This window comes from Onychostoma macrolepis, chromosome 20 (assembly GCF_012432095.1).
Source record: "Onychostoma macrolepis isolate SWU-2019 chromosome 20, ASM1243209v1, whole genome shotgun sequence".
NCBI classification, from domain to species: Eukaryota; Metazoa; Chordata; class Actinopteri; order Cypriniformes; family Cyprinidae; genus Onychostoma; species Onychostoma macrolepis.
In genome coordinates this window covers 13,191,886-13,214,761 of record NC_081174.1, presented here as the reverse complement: position 1 = coordinate 13,214,761, position 22,876 = coordinate 13,191,886, and the positions used below count along the sequence as shown (strand labels likewise).

The 22,876-nt window shown below is 40.2% G+C and overlaps 1 protein-coding gene across 1 annotated transcript in view; it reads left to right on the top strand.

Moving 5' to 3' along the window:
• Nucleotides 1–20,629, top strand: part of kcnh5a (potassium voltage-gated channel, subfamily H (eag-related), member 5a) — a 98,240-nt gene extending 77,611 nt beyond the window's left edge. The window contains exon 14 of the mRNA XM_058754954.1: nucleotides 13,548–20,629. Within this exon, the coding sequence (XP_058610937.1) occupies nucleotides 13,548–14,714 (1,167 nt within the window). The 3' untranslated portion in view covers nucleotides 14,715–20,629. The remainder of the gene's footprint in view (nucleotides 1–13,547) is intronic.
• Nucleotides 20,630–22,876: the final 2,247 nt, after the last annotated feature.

Sequence of the window (22,876 nt, the reverse complement as noted above, 5' to 3'; positions counted from 1 at the left end):
ATACAGTTTATCAATTTTTTTGTAAAAGTGTGCAAAGACTTTTATAACTAGAGTTCTGTATCTGGCTTTTGAAGTGGATTTATGAATTTATATTTTTAATCAAGGACAGCCTTCAATTTATTTCTTTATTTTTTGGTAGCTTAATCTTCAATAACCAATTTAAATAAAAGTAAATAATGTAAATCTAATCAGTAGGAAAAAAAGAGGATTTATTTATCTTGTTTATATTAATGCATTTCAGTACTGTATATTTTTTGGAAAGGAAGAGGCATTCATAAAACCTGAATGAGAAGAAAGAAATGGATTTTTGTATGTTAAGGCCTTTTTCTCATAATCCACCTTATCTCCAGGGATACATCGGAGCGGTGTAACTGTCACCGTTCCCTCTGTCTGTCACTCAGTCACTGTCAGGGCATGTTATGTTCCACGTGGCTCTTGTCATGAGTGATGAAAGTGTCGTCTCATTCCTTTTATGTATTTATCAAAGTCAGGCAACGTCCAAGGGGAATAAACAACACTGGGAGAATGTTTTCTTTGGAAAATGGGCCTTTTTTCTTGTTTAACTAAATGTATCTATTAAAGAAACAGGTATTTGAGAGTTTAACTACAGCATTGCCTGGATTATTCCTCAGAGACAATACATGTAGCATGAGAACCAATTGGTACTCTGGCTAATGAGAGAGAGAGCATCTTTGACTGTCTGTTCAAATGTGTCACGTGATTAATGTCTCAAATTTACTTGAAATGATTTTTCAACAAAAGCAAAACTTAAAAAAATTCAAAACCCAAATACTCACTTGATCTCATAAGTTTACGTATATATCCTTGACATTTGCTTAATTTATAATGAAAAAATACCGTCCTACCATGTGTATGTAGCAGAATGTATTTAGCATTGAAGGTGCGTTAAAGAGGAAAAATGATAAAGAAAAAACACTCTTAGTCTTCAGAGCTAGACTCTGTTGTTTGTTTGATTAAATGCTGTTATGAGTTTCTTACAGTATTTCCCAGTGCACACATTTTAGGCATATACTGTAAATGAGTAATTGTACCATTTAAGTTGGACATCTCGTGAGAGCATTTCCTAAATAGTTCAGCTAAACAATTGCACATCAGGTTAACCAAACATTGTTTAATAGTACCTGAGCTACCCTTTATTTATGTCACAATGCTTCTGAAGCAAAGCAACCAAAACTAATATACTTGTAAAAAGTCTCAATTCCTCTCTACAGAGAGATTTATTAATATGCTCACTTTGTTATTTAATCTTTTTGGTAATCTTGGCCTAAAAAGCTTGGTCAGGTGCTTTAATTCGAAATCAGGGAAAGTGATCTAAAGCACATTTTCTAGGTCCAATAAATCATTCATGTTGTCTTTTTTCCTCCGTTAACCGCGTGGCCTGGTTTCTGAGCTCGTACATCTGCTCTACTTCTCTCTCAATCAGATGTGTTACACTGACAGTTTCTTCCGTTAAACTTAACCACACTGACACTTCTTGTAATAATGTTGTTCAAAGGGATAGTCCACCCAAAAGTTGTGTGTTTATAATATTCTTACTCTAATGTTGTCCCAAACCTGAATGACTTACTTTCATATGTAAAACACACTAGAATATATTTTGAAATAATAAGATGATAAGTTTTTTGTCCATGATTTTTGTCTATGCAGGTATTTTGGACCCCTTAAACTTTCATTGTATTGACAAATAATGACTGTTTTCAAACAGGTTTCCTGTTTTACAGTAGTCTGAAACAGTCCAGCACCCAAACCCATGCCATTGGCTGAGCCGCTGTTGCTGTGTGGGGCTGATGTTATCTCAAGAAATTTAGAAGAAATGCTGTGTTGATTTGTCTCTAATACTCCTACTGTGACAGTTCTGTTAAATTGCAGGCTGGACAGTTTTTGGTGTTCAGACATGCAGCAATACTAGTCTAATACTACAGCTCATTAGTTTGAGTTTCTGTCCAGGTGTGAACTCACGGCTGTGTTAAATAAAACAAGACTGACCCGGCATGCCTGTGCAATTATTCCAATTATACAGTCCATCTTTGTTGGAAGAGGAAAAAAGTCTCTTCACACAGGTGAAGAATGTTAGAATAATAACGCTTGCTCCAGAGAGTGTAAATGAAATATTGGATTCTTCATTAAAATTCCCCATGGATACTAACAGATCATTATAAATCCCTAATCAGTTTTCCTCCGCAGCAGAGATGCAGGCTGTTGACACATGTTTTTTTCTTTCTGTCTCTGCTTTTATTCAGCAGATAGCTTGAGCATTGTGATAATTGTCATTATCCAATAAGAGTCTGCACAAAGGGAATAATTAAACAGCGTGCATAGCTGAGGCCAAAGAGTAAATTCTTTATATTCTGGCATAATGGCACTTCACTTAATTCACAGCTCTTGTTTTATTCCAAGGGTACATATCATTGCATCCACATAGTATACACATCACTTACACTGCATTTTAACATACAGTATGTAATGGTGTTTAATGGTAGACAGAGATTACGGTACTATATTTAGCTATAATAAGCAGCCTTACTGTATCCTTTACCCCCTGAAGGATGTGGGTTGTTTTAAGTGTTTGCTCAGATACATGTATAGCTGTTTAAATTAGGGATGCATTATATATTGATTAATATTATTTATAATTATTATTATTTTAATTTACTGGAATCAGTTGATATTGAATATTTAACAGTTTATTCTCATTTTCTTGTTTTTACATTTAGATTGCCTTCATTGTCATCTAACACTTATTTATTTCAAGTTGATCTATAAAAACTCTAATAATTTAATAACATTGTTAAATGTAATCTTTAAGATGAATATATTTTCCATAATGTGCATTATAATGCTGTAATGTTGTAGTTTGATTTTTTTTAATGTTGATTCTTTTAGACAAAATAGCATCGATTTACAGTATGATATTTACCATTTATGAGTTATGGCATAAGAAAAAATGGTCACACTTTATATTAGGTGGCCTTAACTACTATATACTTACTTAAAAAAATAATAAGTACAATGTACTTATTGTGTTCATAATGTATTTCAAAAGACTTTTGCTGCTATTAAGGTTGGATACGGGTAAGGTTAGGGACAGGTTTGGTGGTATGGGTAGGTTTAAGGGTGGGTTTAGGTGTAAGGGATGGGTCAACAGTGTAATTATAAATGTAATTGCAGTAATTAATTACAGATGTAATTACATGAAGGTATTATTAACAATATAAGAACAATGTAAGAACATGTATGTACACAATAAGTGCACTGTACCAAATGATTAATTTAAATGTAAGTACATAGTAGTTAAGGCCACCTAATATAAAGTGGGACCCAAAAAATAATTAAAAGCTTATCAGTATTGGCCAAAATGTATATGCTGTATCAGTGAAACCCTAATTTGAACTGTTCTGAATAGTGACAAAATAGAAGTTCAGAATGCAAATTAAATGCCACAACTGTTAATAGCAGTTATGTGATGACTATTATTTCTAACAAGTATTTTTTAGAACATTTCCTGTCACTTCCCAAACATAATTAGCGTCCATCACTGCTCACACCTTTGTTTCTTTTGTTGCATTCTCACGCTGCACCCTAGCACTTATTTTGTATTTTGCTACACATTGTTCCTAGCCCACTCTCTCTTTTTCTTTCTAGTTGACTCTGTCACTCCCATCTCATTCTGCTCGTATTAAGCGACATTTAAATAATACGAAGAGGCAGAAGGGGGCTGGATTCATTATTTACCAGAGTCCTCCTGGGAGATGAGAAGTGACATGCGACGCAGCACTTCAGGGTGCCGAAAGACTGCACAGGGATAACTAAAGGGCACGTGACACGCTCTGTTCTATTTTTAACACTACAGACCAATGTTTGCCTGGAGGATTTTTTTTTTTTTTTTTTTTTAAGTCAGCACGGTCGCTGTTACATTATCTCACACGACATTGATAGTGATGAAAAAGAATGCAGTGATTTACAAGAAGTTTATGATTTTTTTCTACTGTAATGTGTAAGAGATACAAAGATTAGACAATCATTACAAGTGAGAGTTTTACACAAAACAAAATGTTATTTCAGGCTGGTCTTTGAATGTGTGATGAAATTCCATTAAAAATAACAAGCTGTGTGGCCGCATGTCCTGCTCTGTATGTCAGGTGGGGCCGTACAGAACTCCCTAGGGTGCTCAGCTAGGGGGCTTGGGTGGCTAATTAACACTCTAATTAAAAGGTATGTGATCAAAGCTACTGCCATGCGTATACTCAGCCGAAAGAGATCCGATGAGGGGGGAAGGAAGAGAGGCAGGCTATTTTTGCAAGGTGCTGTGTTGCTGTTGGGTGAAAGTTCTGAATCACTGTACAGGTCTCTGTTAACCTCGAAGTACTGGTAGTTTAAATGGTACAAGTTCCTGAACCTAACTTTTGACCCACTTGGCATAGCTCCAGTGTTGTTCGTTTGTGTACTCTACTGTCCTACTCAATACTGTCATGCCTCAGGAACCACGCCAGTGGCATTTGACTGGATAGCTGGTCGCAAGCATGAGAGGAAATACTTCATCTTTTACAGTGATATGTAAATCAGTAAGGGCTCTTGCTGAAACAGAAACCAGACTGTTTTTCCCATTACAGTTTGTGAATGGTTCATTCAATAAAATAAGTCATTTTTTAAATATATTTAAATAGCTATACTTTGCCATGTGACTGTATGTCTCACAGTGTGATTATTATATCATGGCAACTGCTTCACACTACTGCTGCTGTTATGGCTGCTGCAGAGCAGGTATGGAGACTTGCTACTGCCGAAACATACACAGACACACTTCTGTGAGCTTGAAGCCATGTCACGGTTACACAAATAGCATACATGAAATTACCCATAGTGGAGAGTCTAGACATGTGGAGCTGGGGGAGGTGGAGGGTTTCATAGGAAGGGTTTCATTCTTCTCACAGTTATGACTTTATATCACAGTCTGAGAAAAAAAGTGCAAAATAGTTAATTTAGGGATGCAACATCTTGTCACTGGGGCAGTACTTTTAAAGACATCTTTTTACCTTACCTATCTCTAAAAGGTATTAAATATTATGGACCATTTCAACGGATATTTTGGCTTGATGCGCAGTGGGATTGATAATTAATTTAATTCTGCTGTTTAAAATGTCAAAATTAAAATTAGATCCTTGTTGCTCGTCGGGTGCTCCCTCTGGTGTGGAACTAACATTAATTTATAAATAATTGGAAATTAAAGGGTTTAGATTTCCAAGAAACGCGCCTGGATTACAGCAGTGAAGTGAGAAGCAGAATAGCAACTAGCAACTCTAGGATATACAGTGCACATTTCAATTCAGGTAAGGAAATGTGGAAATTTGATTATTTGTATTTATTTACGTTAACTCTTCAGCTATGATGCAGCAATGTGTTTTCGTCATTGTTTACATATGCGCCTAGCGTTTTGATTCTTGTTTAGTGAAAAAGGCCAAGCTTTTAATTCCGTTTTATTGCCAAGTGTTACAGTATGTGGGCTATAATTAAATATGAGTTCACATTAGCTGTCTAGCTATCTTGTCAGCAGATAAATGCGGTGAGTAACACTTTATAGAAATGTATACTGTAAACTTGAATGTTGAATAACGAAACAGTTAACTGCAGTAGTTTACAAAAGCTAACGGTAAACATTTTTCATCACTTATTATGCTCGCCTAATGTTAATTCCAACATGTACTGATGTAGTAAACAACAATAGTATTATTTATAAATATTGTGCATTAAATTAAATAATTGTTTTTCTACTTTTGTCATCTGTAATGTAAGACACCTAAGACAGTGAGTGCTACAGGGAGACAGGAAGCACAGTTGGTTGTCCTGCAGTGCCAAAGCACATGTGACCATATGAACACCCAGATGTGTTTGAGAACTTGAGGATGAAATGCAATGTAGTACTTAAAGCTGCTCATTGTCACGTCCCTGGACTGTCTTGTGTGTGTTTTGCTCCCCATGTGTGCCCTGTGACCTAGTTTCTGTCTCCCCTTGATTGGTTAATTTGATTCCAGGTGTGTCTCCTTTAGTTCCTTGATTGTCCTGTCTTTAAAACCCCAGTCCTTTCAGTTAGTGTTTGTCGGTCTTTGAACGTCAACGTGAGTGTCAACCTGAGTGTCAACCCTGCCTGTGATCTGTTTCCCTATTGTGTTTATTAAACTCCCGTGTTGCTAATTCCTCGTCTCCTCGTTCCTGGTTCCCGTGCTCCCCCGTGTGAGTTGTGACAGAAAGACCGACCGTAACAAAGTAACCTCCGTATTTTTCCCTCCGTTTTGTTTTCTCGTTTTACCCAGTGTTTTTTCTTTCCGTTGTGCATCTATGGATCCCTATGTTCGGCCCGAATTCCTCCTCCTCCTGCTGGAGCAGGGGGAACGATCTCTCGAGGACCACACCAGACTATTCCTGATGATAGCTAATGACACCAGCTACCCGGACGGCACGCTCTGCTCATTCTACAACGCAAGTCTGAACACCGCGTGCAGAGCGCTGTCGTCCGAGGATGGTCCTCGAGAGGATTTCGCCGCCTTCGTGGAGTGGATTCTGGTGAGAAACGGATCACCCCTCACCGTCTCTTCCGAGGATGATCTCGCCAGATCCACTCCAGACCCAGAGCCCAGCCCACCAACTCCCAGCGATGCGGAGCATCAGCCCGAGCCCACCGATGACGGAGAGCCATTGCCGCTGCGATCTGCGAGCCAGCGGCCGGCGACTGAGCGGAAGATCGCCCGGAAGTTGAGCCCAACACGTCAGATCAGGTGCGAGCGGCGGCGGTGCCCATCGCGAGGGAGCCAACCGTGGGCGGTGTGAGCGGAGTGGAGCTCCGCCCCTGCATCACGGCTGAGGATGAGCTGATCATCTATCTGGGGCTGCTGGACATGGAGGAGGATTTACTGGACTGGGAAAGCGGATCTGGAGGTCAACGTTTCCCTTCACCAGCCGCCGTTCGCGGTCCAGGAAAACCCGCCGGCAGAGAGTATGGCAAGCCCGCCGGCAGAGAGTATGGCAAGCCCGCCGGCAGAGAGTATGGCAAGCCCGCCGGCAGAGAGTATGGCAAGCCCGCCGGCAGAGAGTATGGCAAGCCCGCCAGAGCCGGCCCTCGCAAGAGCCCGCCAGTGCCTGCCCTCGCAAGAGCCCTCTAGAGTCTCCGCTGGTTCCGTCCAGCACAGCGCTTCAGCGCCCCCAGTGCCTGCGCCAAGAAGGCGCTCCCAAGTCTCCGCTGGTTCTGTCCAGCACAGCGCTTCAGCGCCCCCAGTGCCTGCGCCACGAAGGCGCTCCCAAGAGTCTCCGCTGGTTCCGTCCAGCACAGCGCTTCCAGCGCCCCCAGTGCCTGCGCCAGAAGGCGCTCCCAAGAGTCTCCGCTGGTTCCGTCCAGCACAGCGCTTCCAGCGCCCCCAGTGCCTACACCACGGCGCTTCCAAGAGTCCCGCTGGTCCCGTCCAGCACCGCGCTGCCAGAGCGCCCCCAGTGCCTGCGCCACGGCGCTTCCAAGAGTCCCGCTGGTCCCGTCCAGCACCGCGCTGCCAGAGCGCCCCCAGTGCCTGCGCCACGGCGCTTCCAAGAGTCCCGCTGGTCCCGTCCAGCACCGCGCTGCCAGAGCGCCCCCAGTGCCTGCGCCACGGCGCTTCCAAGAGTCCCGCTGGTCCCGTCCAGCACCGCGCTGCCAGAGCGCCCCCAGTGCCTGCACCAAGAAGGCGCCTCCCTGTCTCCGCGCTGCAAGAGCGCCTCCCTGTCTCCAGCGCTGCAAGAGCGCCTCCCTGTCTCCGCGCTGCCAGGCGCCCCAAGTGTCCGCGCTTCAAGAGCGCCCCAGCGCCAGCCCCTGCAAGTACCCGCCAGTGCCGGCCCCTCGCAGTGCCCACCAGTGCCTGCGCCAGAAGGCGCCTCCCTGTCTCCACGCTGCAAGAGCGCCTCCCTGTCTCCAGCTGCCAGAGCGCCCCAGCGCCGGCCCCTCGCAGTACCCGCCAGTGCCGGCCCCTCGCAGTGCCCACCAGTGCCTGCGCCAAGAAGGCGCCTCCCTGTCTCACGCTGCAAGGCGCCTCCCTGTCTCCAGCGCTGCCAGAGCGCCCCAAGTGTCCGCTCTTCAAGAGCGCCCCCCAGTGCCGGCCCCTCGCAAGTGCCTGCCAGTGCCGGCCCCTCGCAAATGCCCACCCTCCCACCCGCTCCTGCCTCCTCCACCGCTGTCGCCTGGCAGCCCCTCTGCTCGCCTCAGCCCACCATCAATGCGGTGCGAGCCCCACAGGACTGCCATCCTCCAGCGTCGCTGGGGCTGGAGTATCCTCACCTCCACCTCCAACCTCCTCGGCCCGGACTCTGCCTCGGCCCGTTGACCCAGCGGCTCCACCTCGGCTCCTAGCTCCCTCGCCTCCACCGTCACCCGTCGATCCTCCAGCTCCACCAGGCTCCCTCGTCCCTCCGGCTCCGCCTTGGTCGGGCGTCGACCCGCCATCGCCTCAGGACTCCGCTCCTCCGGCTGCACCTCGTCGCTCCGTCCCACCGGCTCAGTTGGGCTCCTTCCTCCCGCCAGCTCCACCTTGGTCCTCAGTCGCTCCGGCTCCGCCGCGGATCTCCGGAGCTCCGCCTTCGCCTCGGTCGCCAGAGCACTCTGCTCCACCTTGGCCCCCCGGATCCTCGGCATTCCCCTGGCTCGTCGGCTCTCCGTCTCCGCCTCGGGCTCCTCCACCACCTGCTCCGCCGCCGTTGGTCGGCCCCCTGGAGTCGGAGGCCATTCCTCCTCCATGGCTCCTCCCTCCGTCGGCTCCACCGTGGCCATCATCATGGCTGTGGCCTGGGTCCGCCAGGCTCCTCCTGCTCGGGTCCCTCCTGTCTCTTCCTTGGCTCCTCCCTCCTTCGTTGCCTCCCTGGTCTCTGTCTGCCGACCTCCTCCCGGTGGTCCGTCCTCCTCCTGAGCCTCCGCCATGGTTCCCACCCGTTTCCCCCCCCCTCTGTTGTTCCACGGTGCGAGGACGCACCTTCCGGGAGGGGGGAGTAATGTCACGTCCCTGGACTGTCTTGTGTGTGTTTTGCTCCCCATGTGTGCCCTGTGACCTAGTTTCTGTCTCCCCTTGATTGGTTAATTTGATTCCAGGTGTGTCTCCTTTAGTTCCTTGATTGTCCTGTCTTTAAAACCCCAGTCCTTTCAGTTAGTGTTTGTCGGTCTTTGAACGTCAACGTGAGTGTCAACCTGAGTGTCAACCCTGCCTGTGATCTGTTTCCCTATTGTGTTTATTAAACTCCCGTGTTGCTAATTCCTCGTCTCCTCGTTCCTGGTTCCCGTGCTCCCCCGTGTGAGTTGTGACACTCATGGCCAGCCTGCTGCTTTTGATATTGATCACGTATTAATAAATTTGCTGGAAACAGTTGAAAGTGAAAGGATGTCTTTCGACAAAATCAGTAATATTGTGAAATATTATTACAATTTAAAATAATGGTTTTCTGTTTTAATATTCTTTATATTTACTTCTGTGATGCAAAGCTGAATTTTCATCAGCAGTCTTTCATTCACTCCAGTCTTAAGTGTCACATGATCCTTCAGAGATCTTTCTAATGTGCTGATTTGATACTTTGATTTGACAGTGTTGGAAAGAATTGTGCTGCTTAATATATATATATTTTTTTTCTGGAAACTGCGATACTTTATAGAGGACTGATTGATTGAATCCTGGCAGGGACTATCACTTTTTTTTTTTTTTTAAATCAATTTAACATCCTTGCTGAATAAATGTATTAATATTCTTTCAAAAAAATAAAATAAAAATAATAATAATAAAAATACTGCCCCCAAACTTTTGAACAGTAGTGCATGTTGTTACAAAACATTTCTATTTTAAATAAATGCTGTTCTTTTATTCTTCAAAGAATCCTCAAATTATCTCAGGTTATAAAGAAATATTAAGCAGCACAACTCTTTCCAACACTGATGATAAATCAGCATCTTAGAATGATTTCTGAAGGATCCTGTGACACTGAGTAATTATGCTGAAAATTCAGATTTGATCACATAAATAAATTATATTTTAAAGCATATTAACCCATTTAATCCCAATTTTTTCCCAGACACGAAAATATCCAAATGATGTGTCATTAGTAACCCTTTGAAATAATCAATAATAATTTTTTTTTTGGAGAAGTGTTTACTCATTCTATGACCACACTCAACAAAACTAAATATATGTGAATTCATATATTAATACTAGACACCCTAAAGATAATGTGTACCAAAAATCTTTGTCATATCTTTGTGTTAACATGCTTTACTAGCCTTCGTTTTGGAGTTTTGATGCACCCATCATCTTCTCAAGGTGCAAGCAGGAATGAAACTGTTCTGGTCATGTGACAATTTGCACTAACGATGTCACATATTTAATTGAGACCCTTTTTTTTTTTTTTTTTAATTTGCAGGAAGGGCACTAAAACATCAGTAAGTTTTTTAGAGCTTTATTTAATCCCACCGGTCACAATAGTGACCATTAAAAAAAAAAAAAAAAGGTTTTCATTTATAAAGCTCTAAAAAACTTAGGAAATTGTAATAATATTTCAAAATATTACTATTTTTGTCTGTAATTTTGATCAATTAAATGCAGGCTTGATTAGCATGGGAGACTTTCAAAAACATTAAAAATTGTAGTAGTCGTCACACTTTTGACCTGTACTACTGTATGTGCATGTGTGTTTACAGTAAATGTGCATAAAAACATACATGCCCACATATATACTGTATCAAAGACTATAGATTAAAGGGACTTTGACTGTATGTAGTGTGTGTGCATTTATTAATCTGCATGTAGGCTATACTTTTATCTTATAAAAACTAATACAGGTTTATGCAAAACACGGTAGCATGCATTGAATTGCATTCATCTTGTTTATTTGTGATCACATGATGGCTCAGATAGAGCATTCAAATGCTTTCTTGCACTGTTCCACAGCAACAAACTTGACCAAACTAAGCACATATTTTAAAACAAATGAAATCAGTAATAATGGCATGTAGTGATTAGTTTACTAGCATTCATTTAGCGTTGTAATATACATGCATGTGCTGTAAAGCTGCAGTGAAATGACATGTGAAGAGTGCTGTACAAATAAATATGAAAATGAATATTTGCATAGACATACAGACTGACCCAGAAATGCAAGTGAAATGTCCACTAAAAACCTCCCCGGACATATTAGCGACAAACCATGATAAGTACGTAAGTGACACTGTTTGTCTTGATTCGCCTTAACCAAACATAAGACTGATGTCAACCATTGTACGAACAAATGATCCCAACCTCTCTACTAAGGAGTTAATTGTAAGCATCCAGACTGCGATACGCGATACGTTATTTAAACATTTTTTTTAAATACCGTAAATGTTGCATTTTCGCTTGACATAAAAAGTATGCACTTGTTTTGACAGATCTGAGATTTTAAAATGGTACTACCGGAAATGCTTCAGGACCAGACATGTGCAGTAGTGTTTCAACGCCTTTGTTATTGTTTACGTCCTTGAAATGGTCTAAAGCCTCATAGTAATAATATGGACCCTTAAGGTACTGCTTTGAACCTTTTAGGGGTAAATAAGTTACAAAGATGTTGCTTTGAGGGTACTGCCCCAACTGTACTGTTGTACACCTAAAGGTATAATTCTTGCACATTTCAAAAAAGTCACTTTATTTCTGATTTTAAACTTAATTTCAAACTTTCACACTTAACATATTTATTATTTTACTTTAAGGTAGAAACTGGCTTCCATAGCTATGGGATTTGAATTATTATCAGGAGTTGTATATGGTGACCTATTCCCCTCTGCTTTGGATGAAAAGGTCACGAGTGAAGAATAGTTGAGGAATCGTAAATCTATGCAACCCTAATCATGACAAATACAGTCATGGCCAAAAATATCAGCACCCTTGGTAAATATGATCAAAGAAGGCTGTGAAAATTAATCTGCATTGTTAATCCTTTTGATCCTTTATTTTTTAAAATCACAAAAATCTAACCTTTCATTGGATAATAAGAATTTAAAATGAGGGGAAATATCATTATGAAATAAATGTTTTTCTCAAATACACGTTGGACACAATTATTGGCACCCCTAGAAATTCTCATGAGTAAAATATCTCTGAAGTATATTCCCATTCATATTCACAATTTTGAGCACTCCAGGGTAATTATGAACATTAAATTATCCAGCCATGGCTTCCTGTTTCACAGAAATATAAATAGGAGGGAAAACAAAGCCCAAATTCCCTTAATCATCCATCACAATGAGAAAAACCAAAGAATATATTGCTGATGTGCAGCAAAAGATAATTGAGCTTCACAAATTAGTGAAGTGGCTTTAAGAAAAGAGCTAGAGCGGTGAAAATTCCCATTTCCACCATCAGGGCAATAATTAAGAATTTCCAATCAACATAAAATGTTACGAAACTGCCTGGAAGAGGACGTGTGTCTATTTCGTCCTAATACACGGTGAGAATGAGAGTTTGAGTGGCTAAAGACTCTCCAAGGACCACAGCTGGAGAACAGCAGAAAATCTCGTGGTCAGAAAACCTTAAAAAAAAAAAAAAATTGTTGTTAAAATGTTGTTTGGGAGGGCTGCAAGAAAAATTCTCCTAGCTCATCCAAAAACAAAACTCCAGCATATTCAGTTATCAGACACGACTGGAACTTCAAATGGGACTGGCTTCTATGGTCAGATGAAACTAAAAAATGAGCTTTTTTAGCAGCAAACACTCAAGATGGGTTTGGTGAACACAGGGATTAAAAAGTACCCCATGTGTACAATGAAATATTTCTGTATTTTTGATGTTGTGGGCCTATATTTCTGCTGGAGGTCCTGGACATCTTGTTTAGACACATGGCATCATAGATTCTATCAAATACCAACAGATAAAAAATCAATAAGTGACTGACTCTGTTAGAAATCTTATAATGGGCCATGTTTGGATCTTCCAACCGTACAATAATCCAAACACAAACCTCAAAAACAACACATAAATGGGTCACTGAGCACAAAACCAAGCTTCTGGAGCTGGGAATCTAAAGGGTCTGGAGTGATTCTGGATGAAGGAATGGTCTCTGATCTCTTGTCAGGTGTTCTCTAACCTCATCAGGCATTATAGGAGAAAATTTAGAGCTGTTAGACTGTTAGACTGGAAAATGGAGGTTTCAAAAAGTATTGAATAAAAGGGTGCCGTTAATTGTGGCCAGTGTGTATTAGAGAAAAACGTTCATTTCATAATGATATTTCCCCCCATTTTAAATTCGTATTATCCAATGAAAGGTTAGATTTTTGTGAATTTTTAAAAATAAAAGATCAAAAGGATTAACAATGCAGATTAAATTTCTTGATCATATTTACCAAGGGTGCCGATATTTTTGGCCATGAATGTTCTTGCGCCGATGTAATTAGCCAGTGGATGATATAAGCAGCATAAAAGTTCTTCATGCCTTCTTAGTAACTAGTGCCTCTTCAGGACATGGATTCCAAACATACAGATTTCTTACATATTGTTATGTCTCCACAGATTGTTTTCCGCAAGATTGTCGATGTCAAGAAGGAGGAAGAGGAGAGGAGACACCAGAAAAATGAGGTGACGTTGTCAATCCCTGTAGACCATCCTGTCCGCAAGCTCTTCCAAAAGTTCAAGCAACAGAAGGAGATGCGAACACAAGGTTCATCCCAGCATGACCTGGAGAGGAACCAGTTTCAGGTGGAACACCACCTCCATCCACTGTCCCACCAAATTCATCAGCAGCAATATCAGCCCCAGTACCAGGGCCACCATCCTCTTCAACACCAACACGTGGCTCCCATGCAAAACGGGGCCCCTGGCTCGGGAAATGGGAACAGTGGTTCTAGCGTTGTGACCGTTTCGCAGATAACCCCAATCCAGAGTGCCCTAGCCTACGTTCAGACTGAGGAACCGAACAGGAGTGAAGGCCATGAGGCTATGGAACTCAAGCCCAGCTTTGGCGTAGAGGACTCAAATTGTCTGAAGGTAACAAGTCCGGTGAGACCAAGAGGAGGAAGAGGACGAGGCTGGATGCGTTTTCATAACATTGCATCAGGATCGTCTCCTATGCTTCCGCTGGAACTAGAGAAGCAGCCGCAGCAGAAGGAAGAGGAATGGGGGGATGTATCCCAGCCGCTAAATGTGATCTCCGAAGATGGGAAGATCCAGGAAGCAGAGGGTGGAAAGTCTAACGAAAGGGGTCCCGGTGGAAATGGTAACAGTAGTGATGAGACTGATGAGAATAGTGCTCTACACAAGACTGATTCTTGCGACAGCGGAATCACAAAAAGTGACTTGCGCATTGACCGGGTTGGTGATTCACGGAGCCCATACGAGAGATGTTCAATGGAAAGGAGCCCGTATGAACAGCCCAGCCCTGGAGTGGGCGACATGACCCTTCGGGGGATTCACTTTCAGCCTCTCCCTGAACAGACTGTGCTTCAAAACAGTCTGTACGAGGCAAAGCTGGAGCTAAAAGGTGACATCCAGACATTAAACAGCCGGTTAGCGGCTCTGGAGGACCAGGTGGGGGAGATTCTGAGACTTCTCTCGGAGAAGAGGAAACCTTCCCCACCTCCTCAGACCTCTTCGCCAAAAACCCCACTTCAGTGCCAGGACATCTTTGCCGTTTCTCAGCCTGTCACTCCAGAAACGGAGGGGGACAATGGACCTCTTTGAATTAGGATAAATATATTTAGATATTGATATGCTGTTTTTATCATTTCCCTTCCTCACACTCAGGAAGGAAAGGTGAATACTGATGATTAGAGGAAGGATCCTTGCTGTTGTAAATATATATTTGCATGTCCAGCTGGAATCTGGCCTGCCAATGAAATCTTCTCTACGGATAGTAGTTGCTTGTACACGTACAGAGTCAGCTGCATGCGGAGATGATTTTATTCTGACCTTGCACATGGGATCTTCTAACCAGGTGATATTTCAGGGCATTTTCTCTTTGAACGACAGCTTGATGCCCTAGACATGGGATCTTGAATTGCTGTAAGACAGAATCAGGCTTGGTTTAATACAGCCATCGATCATTCTTCATAGTGAAATGGCTATTAATAGCTACAGTCATTTAAATTGGATAGTTACTCAAAAAATGACGATTCTGTCATCGTTCACTGATGTCGTTCCAAATCCGTATGACATACTTTCTTCTGTAGAGCATAAAAGAAGATATTTTTTGTCTGTAAAAAAAAAAACGGTAATACAGTGGGATCCAACATAGCATTAGACCCTATGAAGTTTCATCGTATGGACAAAAAACAACAGACATTTTGCAAGATTTTGTGTTCGACACAAAGAAAGTCATACAGGTTTGAAACGACACGAAGCTGAGTAATTGATGACAGATCTTTCATTTTTAAGTGAACAATCCCTTTAGCACAATTTGCTCAAAATTATTTCCCCCAGTATGCAGCTCTCCTTCATAAGCATAATGATTGGAAGTTTGCAGGATTGTTTGCCCAGACGATTTCTTGGATGTGATTAAGGCGATAATCCAATAACTAAACTCATTTTTGATATTCGAAACACATTGCATTACCAACATTGTTTCAAATTCCATTATCATTATCGCCTTTTCTGTATTTATTTTGTGGAACGTTATGATAGATAAGAGAGTAATGACTTTTTTGAGGGGCTGTTTTACATGTTTGAGAGAGATATATCTGCATGCTGGATGGATTTAGCTCTGGCATGGTAGGACTAGGGACTAATTGTTTTTCCCTTATCAATTATGCAAACATACAAAGTGCAAGTCACAAAGGGGGGCCTGCATTTTGGGAAAGCATGAACACATTCAGGTCATTTGGAAATTATACAAGCATGCACTGAATTCTTTGCATGGCATCAACATTGTGTGTTACATATGAAAGATCATGGATTCCTAGTATTGTTTCCCAAGAGATATCAATGTTTACTACCCACATATAATTTCATTCCAGATGCATATTTCAAAACCTTTACATTTTAATCCAGTACCCAAACTAAAGCCACACTAAACTGCCTAGTAAGGCAGTGATTTTGAATGAACCTTTCAGTTGGTCATTTGAAAGTACTGTGGGGAACTTTCTAAATATTACGTTATTACAGCCACAGGCGGTGACTCACTGCGTATCAGCATACTCATGGGTGCTTTAGACGGTTTATAGCGTAATGACTAATGCCCCTTCACCTCTTATTTCCCATCAGTTCTATTGTATGTTATTAGTCCATTCTGGTGATATTCATACCAAACACAAGGGATGTTGAATTGTGAATGGGGTTAAGATTAATATAACAACAACAGGAGTGTATTAAATTATTGCATATAGATCGTTTAACATAAAAATGTTCTTTCATAAAGCAATCCACAAACAAGCAAAAGTACGTCAAAGCAATAGCCTTTATCGTATATCCCTCCAGTTATTCCCCAATTTGGTTCCCTCTTTGATAAACACATGCTCATCACTGTAAGTGCTCAGATAATAATATTAGTTCACTACTAATCGTTTGGTTTAATCATCATTTCAGAGTTTATGATGTTCATTGGGACCAAAGACATTAGTTGTTTTGTACTAATCACATTAAATCAGTGTCCTGCTCAAATTCTCAGCCCCATTATTAGCTGCCACCAGTGGATGGTGATAAAAGCCTTATTGGGTTTTCTGTTTTGCTACTTGAGCAAAATAAACAAAAGAAAGATGAGATTATTCAGAAAAAACGTGGGCATAATATTTCTAAACCCCATGATTTGATGTTGAGAATTGGTTTATATAACTAAAACCTGAAAATTCTGTCATCATTTAATCTCTAAAACCAATATGAATCTTTCTTCAATGTAAAACAAAATCAAAAAGGTTGATATTGTACTGGCCAAATTTATGAAACTCTTTTTTGTGTTTTATGTTTTTTTGTAACTTGACAGTTTGTATTCCTATTTGCAAAGAGCAACCAGTACATTCTTTAACATATCACCTTCTGTGATCCACAAAAGAAACAAACTTTAAACTATGTTGAAATAAAATGAAAGCAAATAAATTTGACAGAATTTTCATCTTTGGCTAAACTATCCCTTTCAAGCTGACTTCAAATTTTTGAATCATGAAAATAATAATAACAGTAATAATATACTCCAATAATAACACACTTGGAGCATCATAAAAAATAAAACACGCTTGATTTTTTTCCCCCCTTTCTTTCATTCACTGGTTTCATGCCTTGAGATTTCAGTGTCCTGTGCTCCTTCTTTCTGTTTGAGTTATTTTTCCTGTCATTCAGCCCAGCGGAGAGGAGCACAGACAGTGAAATGATTATTCCTTGAGTCTCCCATGAAATTGAAGAGATGGATATAATAGATGCTAAAAGCTGTAATAGTGTGGTAGACGACGCGAGTCTCTGTAATGGAATGGAGCTTACTCGCTGCGTGGACCCCAGGGTGCCTGTTTCGAGGATTACACAGTTTTCGGAAAGCTATGAGGGTATTCAGCTCCACTGGGTATTGAAACTTTTCGGAGTGGGGAGGATTTGAGATGACGTGCCCGATCCTTACACGCGCTGGAGCCAACGGTGAGCACCACAGGCCCAGTGGGACGTTGGACTCTGGCATCTGACTGCATGCTGCATTTTTGAACTGTATAAAACTTAATGCCAATGAGAATGATATTTGCCTGCCAAAGCAGTGTTTTGCTGCAACTTTTCATGCACACACACAAAATGGGCAGAGGCCTGGGCACTAAATCACTAAAAACACATACAGTGTTACTTTGTGAATGAAGACGTTACATGCCAATACAGAACATTTCTAATGTCTGTGAATATATGCTGGCCATTGCACCACAATCATCAAATATAGTATAAAATTGCCATTTATTATATCTCCAGTCTCTAAAAAAGGGTACAAAAGTAAAAGATAAAACCAAAATGTGGGATGTTAAAATCAAACAGTATCTATAATAAATTAAAGCAGTTTAAATTAAATTAATTTAATCAAATTTTTGATCTACAGTAGTTTATTTAATAACACATAAATATAGATTGTCTCTCAGCAAATATTAGCTACCGTGCCTTTAAGGGGATTCATGCTGTTGGAATTTTTTTTCACACAGGATATATTTTGGCTTTTTTGACACAAATTATTGGTCAAAAATTCTTACAGTTAGTTATTAAACAAGTATTTTGCCCTAGTATTTATGTATGTATGTATTTATTTGTGCTCAAGCTCTGTCAGGTTGCTTGAATATCTTGAGTAGATGAGCCTTTGTAAAGTGCACCCCATAAATACTCAGTTGGACTGAAATCTGGATTTGTTAAAGGGATAGTTCACCCACAACTTCTGATTTCTGTCAGTTCTGTCTGAATGTTGTTATCCAAGCAGTTGATAGTAGCCATTGACTTCCAAAGTATTGAAGAAAGAAAAAAAAAAATGCTGTGGAAGTCAATGGCTAGCATTGTCACAGTTATGTTCTGTTTCTTTGTATTTTGGTTGTCTTCCTCATTGACCTAGTTTCTCAGTCTGTTTGATTATCATTCTGTTCACCTGTTACCTTATTAATTAGCTCATTAGTTCCATTAGGCAGTCGTGGCCTAATGGATAGAGAGTCAGACTTGTAACCTAAAGGTTGTGTGTCTCAGGTCCACTCTCTCCACCCTCAATACCATGACTGAGGTGAGACCCTTGAGTAAGGCACCGAACCCCCAACTACTCCCTGGGTGCCGCAGCGTAAATGGCTGCCCACTGCTCTGGGATGGGTTAAATGCAGAGCACAAATTCCGAGTATGGGTCGCCACACGTCACATCCTTTCCTTCATTTTTTTAGTTAAGTTCCTTTTTCTGGTGTCGTCCATGTTATGGCCTATTTTGGAACTTATCTTTGGTCACACTTTATTTTAAGGTCCAGTTCTCGCCATTAACAAACCATTAACTACAACTTCTGAATCAATAAACTCCTAATTTGTAAATGTTAAGTATTGATATTGGGTAGGATCAGGGATATAAAATATGTTCATGCAGAATGTGTGCTTTATAAGCACTAATAAACAGCCAATATGTAAATTATACTGTAGGCATGTTAATAAGCATCTAGTTAATAGTGAACATTGGTCCCTATACTAAAGTGTTACCTTATCTTCTTCATCAGTCTTATCTCTGCAACCATGTGTGACAACCATCAACTGTTTGGTAACCATCATTTAAAAAAAATATCTACTTTTGTGTTCATCAGCAGAAAGAAACTCATACAGGTTTTGGAACTGTAGGATAAGTAAATGATGACAAAATATTCATTTTTGGGAACTATCCCTGTAATATTAAGCTTTGGCTTTATGCTTAAGGTCACCATTTTGCATGAAAACAGAGATTCTCTGAAGTCACAAGTGTCTCAAAGACACTATCAGGACGTCATTTTCCTGCATTCATTTTTACTCTCCACCCTTACAAACCTGCCAGGGAAAGAAGCATCCCCACAGCATGATGGTGTGTTTCTGATCATGTGCAGTTTGGCTTACAACAAACATGGCATTTAGTCTAATGTCCAGAAAGCTCAATTTTCATCTCATCAGACAAATGAATCTTCTTCCAGCTGGCTTTAGTGTTTCCCACATGTCTTAGTGTCAACAAGATGTCATATGCCGTTTTTCAACAGTGGCTTCTCTGTCACTTTCCCATAAAGCTGTGACTGCAAAGCATTTCCATTTCTTAATTACTGGTTTAAATCCAAGAGATATTCAGTGCCACGTCCATCTCCTGGCTTGTGCTTTTCTATTACTCTTTTCAGAGTTGCTTGGAGTGTTAGTTTTTCCTCATGGTTTATGTTCTGCCGCAGTTCTGACTCACCAAAACTTGGACCTCGCAGATAGAAGTATTTGAGAAGTATAGAATGCACACAAGTCCTTTTAACTATTCATTTAACATTAAGTATTTATGACTACAAACCATTTGGCTGCACCAGTGATGATTTTGGTGAGTCACATATAAGGGTGAAAACGGATTATATTCATAATCACTTTGTAGAGATCAGTTTTCCTTTTTGAAATTAAAGTCTCTTTTTGTTGATCAGTGTCAAAAAGCCAAATTAAGTCCAATGTGATTCAGTGCTGTTCAACAATGAAACATGAAAAGGAACGTAAATGTATTTTATAGGCACTGTAAAGGTGAGGATTAGGCATTTACCTCAAAATTATCACAAGAACCTTGTTTATGAATAAAAAGGTGGTTGAGGTTAAAATTAATTTCTAACTGGACAGAAATTGGTGTCAGATAAACCATCAATTCAAGCTGATCTGCAGTTCACACACTGTAAGAGGTCAATCTTCTCTTTCTTTCAGACTTGCATGTCTCAGACTTCAGCAGAATTTCATTGCTCTCATCTGTTCTCATAGTTGAAGTGCTGCCCAGGCTCCTCTTAACCCTTTTGGAAGCAGTGACCACTGAGTTTATTAAGCTCCTTTTCCACTGTAAATGAGACTGCCTTTTTATCAGTGTAAAAAAATATTATTATAATATTTCTGAGGGAGGTGGGGAAAAGTGTTTATTTTTACCACACTGGCATGAATATTAATAATTTGTTATATACAGTGTAATACACTGATGTTATAAAATAAAGATTTAATTGTGCTAATTTACTGATCTTGTCATTCTTCCAATTTTACCTGTATTAAAATGCACATTGTTTTTGTATCATTACGTTATCGCATTACATGTCATTTCACATTAAAATATTGTCCTATTTCAACTATCCAGTTGCTCTCTGATAATCTAATGTCAAAAACAGATAATTAACTGTATCTGAATGATTTGACACACCGATCCAACTCCAGCAGAACCTTCAGTATTTGTCTTTACGTTGTGATGCAATTTAAACACTAATCTCCACTAATCTGAAATGTCTTACCTTGCCAACAGTGTTGACCTGAGGACTTTTGAATCTATTCCCTATAATCAGATCCCTCAAGATGGACTGCAGAGTTACTCTGTAAGATCATTCACTGAACACATCCAGGCAAATTTCACCCTTCCAAACCCCCTTATGTCAAATGTGGAGTGCCTATAGCGGAATAATACAAAGCTATCCTGACACTACATGGAGATGGTTGTCGAAGTGAGAGACCAAAAGACTTTATTCCTGTCTCAAAAGCCAAGTACATATCTCTTATGTTCACTTCCACACATTCAAATCTGCTGCATTAATGATACACTGGAATCAAAGATGCTTATGAATAGTTTTAACTTTTTCTCTTTATATGTTTTTAAGTGTTACATGCTACCCAAATTAGAGGTGAGTGATATATTTTTATTTTCCATTCCGACACCAAGTACTATACCGAGACCAATATCAGTGTTATTTTTTGTATATACTATTACAGTATTTATTGATACTTTTAATTAGCATTTATTTTTATATTTTCAGTTTTCATCTCAAATTTTAGTTTTATGTGCTTTTGTCGGTTTTTTTTATATTATTTAGCTTTAATTTTTTAATTAATTTTTTAATTTCAGTTTTATTTTTAATAAATGTTATTTCAGTTAGTTGCCAAGGCAACATCTCAATTTTAATATTTAACTTTATTTCACTTAACAATATAAAACATTTTTAATGTTTAATGTGTTTTAATTTTTAAATATATAACAATAAAAACTATTATATTATATTATATTATATTATATACACCAGTTCTTTCTGGTCCTCGAATCTGATTGGCAGAGAGGAATGCGATATTCTAGTGATAACTGAGCTCCAACCGTTTCACCATTTGTATCATTTTATTTTGCGGTATTTCTCTATAATGTTTTAAATAGTACTGTTTATGTGTCACGGAATGTAGTTTTAAGAGTTTCTAGGAGAGAATGTACTTCTTTAGACTTCAAATATGCGGCTTCATAATAAAGATAATGTCTATTTGAAATTTTTTTTGGAGATGTGACCTCCAGGGCCATTCAGCTCTCAAGAACGTGCCAAAAACAGCCTCACCTTGGCCAGATCTTCTGGAATTTACAGCTGGCTTTGATGTCTCTGGTTAAACATGAGTTTTTTTTCTTTGCATACAAAAAGTATTCTCGTAGCTTCATAACAGTCAGATTGAACCACTGATGGCAGATGGACTATTCTGATGATGCTTTTTATACTTTTCTGGGCCCTGACAGTGTTAATTGCTTGGCAGTCAATGGGACAGTCACAAGCCTCCCAGTTTTCATCCAAAATATCTTAAAATGTGTTCCGAAGATGAACGAAGTTTTTACGGGTTTGGAACAACATGGGGGTAAGTGATTAATGACAACATTTTCATTTTGGGGTGGAGTAACCCTTTAAAGACTGAAACAGGATCGTAAACAAGGAAGTTATTTTTACTTTCAACAACACATTCACTCTAAAAAATGCAAATATGTAAAATAAAAAATGTAAAATATGGACGAACCCAGTGATTGGGTTGTTTAGACCCAGCGTTTGGGTTACTGTCCAGAAGGTTGGGTTAAACATTTAACCCAACTGTAGGTTGAACTCAACCCAGCATGTGTTCTGTCCAATATTTACCCAGCACTGGGTTGAATTTAACCCAGCTTTTTTTTTTTAGAGTGTTGTAAAACGCAGCCAACAAATGCACTGAGCAGCGCTGGCATCAGAAATCACTCTTAACAGATGAAAGCATAGTACGACAAAGATATCGCTTTCCTCAGTGGACATTCAAATTAATGTTTTATTGTGAATATGAGATTGCAGAGAGCTGAAGAATAAATGCTGTAGGATCCGCATAAATATCGGAGCAGCTTTCCAGTGGTGGAGAGAACTCAAGGAGTAGGAAGGGCTTGAATCAGACACCGGGGTTGCTTTGTTTCTTTTTGATAGGTGAGTAACATTGAT